The following is an 8836-nucleotide window of genomic DNA, read 5'->3' as shown; positions in this document are numbered from 1 at the left end:
TAAGACCAGGTAGATGTATAGTCTTATACCACGTGTGTATTAGGAGCAACTGACGGCCTTTTTCCATTCTATCATTCTTTTTTTTTTTTTTTTGACGCACCATCCTATCATTCTCACTCATTAAAAGAAGTCTTCGTTAATTAAATATCTGGGTCCCACCTACCATGGACCGGTAGATTTTTGTTTTTTTATATTAGATTCCTCTCTTTTCTATAAGTGTACCTTATAATCTAAAAGGAATCTTGAAAGGGATAGCTCTAAGAAATTCATACAAAACGACATTTGTTTTAGTCCATGTCAGCAAACAAATGCATTGGGTTCTCATGGAAAATTAATAGTGGGGAGTAGCATGGGATACCTGAGAAACCAATGGAAATGAAGTCTTGATCACGAAGCATAAGGTCCTCATTGGATAATTGGGACACTATGTACTGTTGTGTGGGTCCTACATCTTTTTTTTGGGTACTATTGGCCATCAGGACCCCTCAAGGAGGTAAGGACAAGATTCACAAGGGATCAAATATGATACCAATAGGAGTTCCATTTTTTGGAAAGCAAGTAAATGTGGATTTGGTGCCGCCAAAGAGGCTTGAACCACCGATCAAGCTTCTGATGCAGTTCTCCCTAGGGAATAGCAAACCACCAGGTTGAATCGGCTAGATCCTATATCTAAGACAATAAATAGGGAGCGGAGGTGAGAGAATGGTGGACTAGTAGAATTGATAGATGTTTACCAAAAAAGAAAAATAGGGATAAAGAATGCTAACCAATTGTGTCTAAGGCATCGTGGACATTGCGCCTAGACATAGCTGGGTATGGAATGATCGCCCAACCCCCATTCCAAGGCAGAAATTTCAGGTGTCTTGGCGGTGATTGGGCAGCCACTTCGCGCCCAATTGTGTATAGGTATAGTGTCCACGACTGGGTGACGTTCTTTAACCCAAAAAAAAAATAGAGTTGATAGATTTAGGAAAGGGAGAGTTCTCTAGGGGGAGCTTGGCTCCTGCCCATGTTTATTTATTTATTTTTTTTTTTGGTAGAAGTTCCTGCACAAAGGGACCAATGAGAATGTGTGCAAAAGCTTCATGGGGTAGGATTTCCAGCTTTCATTGGGGGGTGGAACGATCATTTTGCCTCCTTTGTGCCTAAACATGTGCGGTATACTCCCCAACAAGAAAACTCTTCTCCTTTAAGAAATTTCCACGAAATCGATATCATTTTTCCTCCTACTGAGTTTCTCCTCACTCATGGTGAACATAATATTTCTCAATCACTATTCATCATTGCACTTGCAGGTTGTGCATTTGGGCTCTCTAATATATAAGAAAAGTAATAATGAACCTAGACTTATCAATGTTTTTCAGCGATTTAAATACCAATATTAGATTTCATATCGAAAGAATGATTTTAAGAGATGTAGCATATTAGACATATCATATTATATGATATCGAAGAGACATAAAAAATAATAAAAAAAATAAAAAAATCAATGGTTGCCTTTGTTTTTCTTAAAAAATCAAATTTTTTTACATTTTTACCCTCGATCCATATTGTTACATCATTGTAACCATAAATTCTTACAAGACCAATGGCAATGGAAAGATCCGAAGATGGACCTTGTTCATCAAGCAAACAGAAAGGAGGGTGGTGAGATTTTTTTTTTTTTTTTTTTTTTTTTTTTTTTTTTGGGGGGGGGGGGGGGGAGGGTGTTATTAAATCTTGAGATCCTGTAATAATTGTTGGGATTTCAACCATTTTAGCAATTGCCTTCAATGGCAATTTTCATCTTTGTATATTTGCCCTAGTGCTCACTCATATATTATGATCACCTATCATGTGACAACACAAGGTGGAGCCATGTGATAGTGTATCCTAAAAGGTAGAATAACAAAAGTTTTCTCCTACCCAAGGAAAATTATCACCTCCAGTTTGCTGACCGGCCCAGTTCCCCAGTTCCTCTAATAGGGGGATGGTGGACCCCACCCGGGCAAGGTGTTTGGGCATGGGTAGAGAGGTCATTTCAGCCCCCCTTTGTTAGAGGAACTGGGGAACTGGGCCGGTCAGCAAACTGGAGGTGATAAAGATCCCCTACCCAAGGAGTGTATCCTAAAAGGGATAGCTAAATGGGGAGGTAAGGGTAAGGATTTCATACTCTATGAGTAGCCCAAAATTTTTTTACTTTAAATAGTTTCTAGGCAAGAAGCATTTACTGGACAAGAATGTAAATCTTATAACATGACCTTACCAATCCCATCTGGATTCTGGGAAGGCATCAGTTCAAGCTCCAAACAAAATCTACACTTTGTCATCTTCCAAAGTGTTGATTCACTTGATTCACCCTATTTACTGAACTGTTTCATTCACCCTATTTACTGAACTGTTTCATTATGAATTGAGAATCAGTTCAATTAATTTCAAACAGATTTTAATAGAATTGCTCATGAAGGCACCCTGAAGTCCAACAAATTGCTTCCTTAATAGCCTGAGAATGACTGATAATACAGCATTCTGCATAGTTATCAATTAGCATCTTGGATAGGTCAGCAGCTAACAATGTGAAACAAGTGAGGCAAGGGAATCAAAATTCACAGTTGCAGTGTAGAACTACAAGCTATGTAATGCACATTTGACTCGAGGCTTTGTAACTGTAGTTGTCCGGGCATCACCTAGGTGCCACTTAGACGTCCAGGCTCTTTCTTAGGTCCAAGACAACATTGCGTCTTGTTGACACTTGACAAGTTTAAAGTTATTATGTAATATAAATAATAAATAAATAAAAAGAGCATGCCCAGTGCACGAGACTCCCACCACTGCGGGGTCTGGGGAGGGGTCATAATGTACGCCGCCTTACCCCTGCTTTTACAAAGAGGCTGTTTCCAAACTCAAACTTATTTCGGATGAATATATTTTTTTAAATATATGTTGGTTTTCTCATATTAGGCCATTACTAGCAAAATAATATCATATTACATTGATATGGATTCTATGTTGCACATAAACATAATTATATAAATTATCATTGCTATATAACATATAGTCATTAATGCACGCCTAGGAACCTTGTCACCTAAGCGCCCCTCCAACGCCTTGGGTTGCCTAATCGCCTTAACAACTATGTTTGTAACACGTCCCCATTCAAATTGTACATTGTCCAGAATTCATGTTTATATATCAGATATGTATCTTCAAATTTTATGTTGCAGTTTTGCACTTGTCAGAACTTCTAGCATAACCCCAAATGGTATAACATGCTGTTTGATAGATTTTCCATGAAAGATATGTAGCTTTGCCAGCAGATTTGCCTTCAACCTCTCTGAACTTTGACCAGTGCTTTAGGCTTTTAGTATTCCCATCAAATGGGGTGTTTCTTCAGCATGGGATTGGTGTATGATTACCACTTGCTGCTGCACCCTACCCTGTTTTGGCATGAATATCATATTATATCAACTTGCCAGGAAATAGAGTAGGCCTTCCTGATGAGGGACGACTCCTTATAATTGTTCCCAAAGGAATATTAGACAATACCAATGCAAAAAACAGAAGAAAACTGCTCCATTGTGAACAAGTGGTCACAGGTTCAAGTCTGGAAACAGCTTCTCTGCAAAACCAGGGGTAAGGCTGCGTACATAATGACCCTCCCCAGACCCCGCAGTGGCAGAAGACTCGTGCACTGGGTACGTCTTTTTTTAATGCAAAAAACAGTAGAAAATTGAGGTAGGAAGAATATATTAGCAGAAAATGGAAACAAACAAATTTGAGGATATGAAAGGCAACATGGAGATTATTTTTTAATTATTTTCTCACTCTATAAAGGTTCTAGTGCAATGAATTACCTAAAATATTCTCAATTCTCTGCTGGGAAGTGTTCAAGTTTAACATCTTGGAGAGCTACAAGCTTTGCTTGTCCACCATATTCTTCTGGCAAAACATCCTCTCCGATTTCCTCTCGGAAATTTTTATGCTCATCTTCATTGGTGACTATCACTATCTGCATTTATTAAAATAAAGTCACAGACTCTTGAGAACAAATTTTAATGGTCAAATTAAAGCCTATAACTGAATCCAGCATTAGAAAATTCGCGATTCTATTCTACTTCGTCAAAAAAAAGGACATCTTCCAGAAAGATGAATAAAACTTTTTCTTAGTAACTGAGTCTTCCTCCAACCCGAAGATATTTTCACAAGCACATTAGGTATGTATGATTGGTATTAATATCAGATGTGTATGACAACCTCAAATGGGAAATCATTAGGAAATTTTTGAGCTAGCCATTGGACTGAAACTATCTTACTTTCTTTTTTCCTTTTCTATTTCTTCATAACTGCATCATCAAACCCAACTTATATGTCCAAATCAGTGGATCCAAACAAATTGGGTTAGCATATCAGTAATCAGGCATAACTGTATCTGCAAAATTTATCCTTCCATCTGTCCATGATGATTAAAGAATTATTCTCGATATCCAACGGAACACAGGATGTATAGGCATATATGGTTTTGTTTATGTACCTTTTCAAGCGTTGCCTTCTCTAGAAAGCGGGAAACCATTCTCCAGACACTCACAAAAAACCATGGCATGCTCAAGATGAACAATTTTGCCAAGCGCTCCGGATAGTAAGCCTGCTTGAAGCCAAAATGCACATAGATGATATTGCTTAGCCCTTATTTATCATTCATGCAGTTTCATGTCTTACAAAGTAACAATATCCAGCTTAGAAATTGTGATAAGAGGGAGATGTACTTACAGTAAACTGCAAATAAATATCATCATTAGTACAGGAAATCAGCGCAGTTCAAGATGGTGTGGGGGGGGGGGGGGTTCTTTCTTCTGTCACTTCCATACCCTATGCTTTTCAAGAGTGTTTATCTATCTTATTTTGTCCCAGGATGTACCTTAAGACAAACTGTGTAAAGACAATTACTCTGCTTTTCCATGGCTTAATAGATCCAGGATGTATTAATATTAGGAAACACTTTTTCTAACAATATAGACAAACATACTGCAGGAATTCCAAAATAATTTCTTACTAAATGACCCCAGCTTTGAGGGAATTTTGACACCAATGGAAGAGATTACTCTCCCAGGATATCCTAGGTAGGATTGAGAAATGGCTCAACTGTGACTGATTTTTGTGGAAAGACTTGGCTTACCCTCTCAAGAAAGTGAAACAGGTTCAGTTCTAACTCTGTTCTGTGAAATGAAAGATCTGAAGATAGGTGCAACTCCATAGTCAATATAGGTCTCCAGCTCGAGTAGACCTCATTACAATCTCATATGCGATTCAAGATTTTTTTGGGGAGGTTTTTTTCCTTTGGATACCTCAATTCAAGAGGTTTAGATCAGAATTTTTTTTATGTAAAACTATATTTCTTCTCAAGTATTCCTATTTTCTATCAGATATGCTCGCCCATACTATTTCTAAGTGGGCTCTTTCTTTACCCCGATGTAGACTTTGGGTGTCTTCCTTTCCGGAGGACCTTTTGGATGTAGTATCTCCCTTTTTGCCTCAGTTGACTAAATAAATTCTCCCCCCCCCCCCTTGTGGGGTCTTCGAACAAAAAAAAAATTAAATTCTATCAGAGTTTCTCACTAACTGATCAGTGATATGACGATATCCAATTTTCTATACAAGGTACATTATTGGTTACCATGGCTCAGGTAATTAATATAGTCTGAAGTTCCATACAAGCACACAACTGAACTAGGTTCTTTCTACCACATCTAAAGATAATAATTCTAACTATTGAAATAATTTAACTATTTAATGTGCCCAATCAAACAGTTAATACCACTTGTATGAACGAACTAATCATTCTAGATCCTAGTTTTCCAAAGTTTCTAAAAGTCTAATCCCAGTTTTCTTCATCCATATCTATACAAATTTTTGCAGTGCATGTTATTTGTATAAAATAGCGTACCTGTAAAAACTGAAATCCAGTAATTAAAGCACGAGCATCTATGTTCTTAATCGTAATTTGTTGCAGATCGAGAACGCCAATCAATTTCTCATTTCCTATTTCTTTTCCCTTGAAAGAACTGAAACAAACATAAAGAAACGTCAAAATGTCTTGCAAAGGGAAAATAAAGCAAATAACATGAAACATACATTGACAGTCCACCTAAAGGAAAATAGAGACAGGCAAAAGTCCAATATCACAAAAGTAAGTAACTATGTATTAGTATTGTTGTCAAAGCGTTGGATGCCTTGTCCACCATGTTGGTGCACCACTGCACCTTCCATCTAGGCGTTCTCCAATGCCTTGGGTCCCGACAACAACTATATAGTAGAAGAGGTAAAAGGTTCTCTGGGTGACCACAACTAGAGAGTTAAAACAAGGAGGCTGGCTCTTTCTCCCATTTGTAATGCTTATGGCCTATCTGACCATTGGAAAGATAAAGCAGCCATTGGATTGCACATGTCGAACTTCATAGCTCTTCTCAACCATATGGCTAACAATCTTCTGGATCTTCTCTCCTCATAACTTCATTCGTCAAATGGGAGCAGGCTCAATAAAAAAAGGGCGTACCCAGTGCACAAGGCTCCCACCACTGCAGGAACTGGGGAGGATCATAATGTACGCAGCCTTACCCTGCTTTCCCAGAGAGGCTGTTTCCAGGCTGGAACCCGTGACCACTTGGTCAAAATGGAGCAACCTTTACCGTTGCACCAAGGCCTGCAATGGGAAGAGGCTCAATAATCATTTTAAAGCTAAACTAAATCATATGGCCCACCATCTATTTAATCCTTTACCTTAGCATCAGTAACTTTCCAAATCTTGACCAAAATTGACATGTTGATTCATGAAGTATTGTGATGATCTAGGACTGAAACAAAACACATGACTCAAGGGTGATGACATCCTGTCCACTAAATTTCAGCACAAACTAAGGTTGCCAAGTGGCAGGTAAAAACAGCCACCAAGAGATTACTCTCTAGGAGTGCTCAATTAGAGAAGCCACAAAGATCAATTTGAATTGGGTCGCCATAAGTTTTGATTTTCCTGGAAGATAGAAGACTCAATAGAAGCATATTAACTGTTCAATACTTCAATATCATAGTAGTTCAGTCTATCTAGTTTTGTTTGAGAGGAAGAGCATCACTATTGGGTTTTACTATTGATTTAGGATCATAGCCCTACAGAATGACTGAATGATGATGACCCCATCTTTAATATCATATATTGGAACAGACTTAGACTTTTTTTTTTCTTTTTGGTAAGAGAACAGAATTAGAGATTAAACCAACAAAATATAGGATTTTCTCACCTTGCAATGGTTTTGTCCAGTAAATGCACCACAAATTCTGCATAAATTCCACAAAATTAATAGAATATTCTCTATCAAAGATGCAGATGCTACGCCAAAGCATGATTAGTAAAAGACAAAAATTGCCCAAAAAAATATAAATAAATGTTAGCTCTAAGAAATTAGCATTATTTAAATAATCGAAATTTTAGTAACATTATCTTTACGAGGAATCTGGTATGCGCTATCGTGTTCAACTGTCACTGGTCCACAAATAACCTAAGTGTTTAATTTAAAGCTGTCAAAATAGAAATAAAAATAAAAAAATAAAAAAATAAAAAAATAAAAATTCTTCCTGTGGGCCCAATTTAATAAATAATTATCGTTGGATCTATTTTATAGAGTGTTTGCATTACAATTGGGTGATCTGGATCAGATAACAAGCTAAAGAAAAAAATTAAGCATTAAAAAGGGGGAAATGGACATAATTGCATACTCTTGAGTTGGAGATGATCTCCAGAAGGGAAATGCTTGCAGGCTTTAACAATCATGACTGGGTGTCCATTCCTTGAAAGGCCCTGTAAGTAGAGCTTCCGAGTAGCCAATTCGTCTGGTACTTGAGAATCAGGAATGAACCCTAAAGGAACAAACTCGGCTCTCCATTTCTGCCATTGAACAAACATCTTCGCTGCCTTCTCAGGGTTCATTGATCTAGCTATCAAAAACCTCATAAGCGTTTGATCTCCATGATTCTGCAAGTAAAATAACTCAAAATGATCAGATGGGAAGCCCTGGAGAACCAAAGTAAGAACAGAACAAAACCCACAAAACCCAAATGGAGTGTCGAGTTAGTGAGCTAATCAGGTAACCTCAGTTGAAGACCCAAGCTTCTGAACAGATTTTCGCATCTGGGTAAGTGCGATTTCTGGATTTTTCTCCATCTGGTTTCAGAAGAGTAGAGTGTAGCGAAGAGTGGTTGTGCTCACAGGAGAGAAGAGAGACTACTCGGAAGCTCTTGAATACTCTAGCATGTGAAGCAGTGAGGGGAGAGAGACTGACTTGACGAAATTGAAGAAAATGTAAACCACACACTATGGGAGATCCGAATTGACAAGACTGTAAATTCCGGAGGAATTGGGGAAGTTGGGAGGTTGGCACGGGGAACCGACTAGGTGGGCCAGGGAGTAAATGAGGTTTGCATTTTCAAAGTTCCTAATGAAAAGGATTCCAAAGTAACGGCATAAGATTGAGGTATATGATGTTCTTTGTAGACCTTGGGTCATCTTATCGACCTATTCGACTCTTCTACTTCTGCCGCCCCTACTGCTGTTCGTCTTGACATACAAGCAAAGTGGAATGTACCACCTTACCCTTACCCAAGTACATTGCTTAAGCAAAATAAGACGATACTTTCCACCACATTTGTACGTAGGAACGCACGGTAGTACCATGTGGGTCCATGGGCAAAAGCGGTATAATATTTTAGGGGTTTCTGTTTTTTTGGTAATAAGTTGGGGTTTCTTATACGCATGGTTCACGAGACTCTTTCAGTGGAATTAATTAAAAGTAACTAACCATCACATCTAATA

General features: G+C 38.1%; 1 protein-coding gene across 1 annotated transcript; it reads right to left on the bottom strand.

Moving 5' to 3' along the window:
- Positions 1-3289: 3289 nt before the first annotated feature.
- On the bottom strand, positions 3290-8265 carry LOC122646607 (sec14 cytosolic factor). Its single transcript, XM_043840193.1, has 7 exons — positions 8117-8265; positions 7744-7999; positions 7269-7305; positions 5921-6038; positions 4511-4621; positions 3834-3988; positions 3290-3416 (listed from the first exon to the last, which is right to left on the bottom strand). The coding sequence occupies exons 1-6, from the start codon at positions 8186-8188 to the stop codon at positions 3845-3847; spliced, it is 738 nt and encodes a 245-aa protein (XP_043696128.1). The 5' UTR covers positions 8189-8265; the 3' UTR covers positions 3290-3416; positions 3834-3844.
- Positions 8266-8836: the final 571 nt, after the last annotated feature.

Source organism: Telopea speciosissima, chromosome 11, assembly GCF_018873765.1.
Source record: "Telopea speciosissima isolate NSW1024214 ecotype Mountain lineage chromosome 11, Tspe_v1, whole genome shotgun sequence".
NCBI lineage: Eukaryota > Viridiplantae > Streptophyta > Magnoliopsida > Proteales > Proteaceae > Telopea > Telopea speciosissima.
The sequence above is the reverse complement of the archived record's forward strand: the minus strand, read 5'-3'. Positions and strand labels throughout refer to the sequence as shown.

Bases quoted from the DNA above. Each gene is read 5' to 3' on its own strand.
- LOC122646607 (XM_043840193.1), bottom strand. From the start codon at position 8,188: ATGGAGAAAAATCCAGAAATCGCACTTACCCAGATGCGAAAATCTGTT. The intron at 4,622-5,920 runs GTACGCTATTTT...GGCTTCAAGCAG, and splicing joins CTGGATTTCAGTTTTTACAG to GCTTACTATCCGGAGCGCTT. The intron at 3,989-4,510 runs GTACATAAACAA...TAATAAATGCAG, and splicing joins AGAAGGCAACGCTTGAAAAG to ATAGTGATAGTCACCAATGA.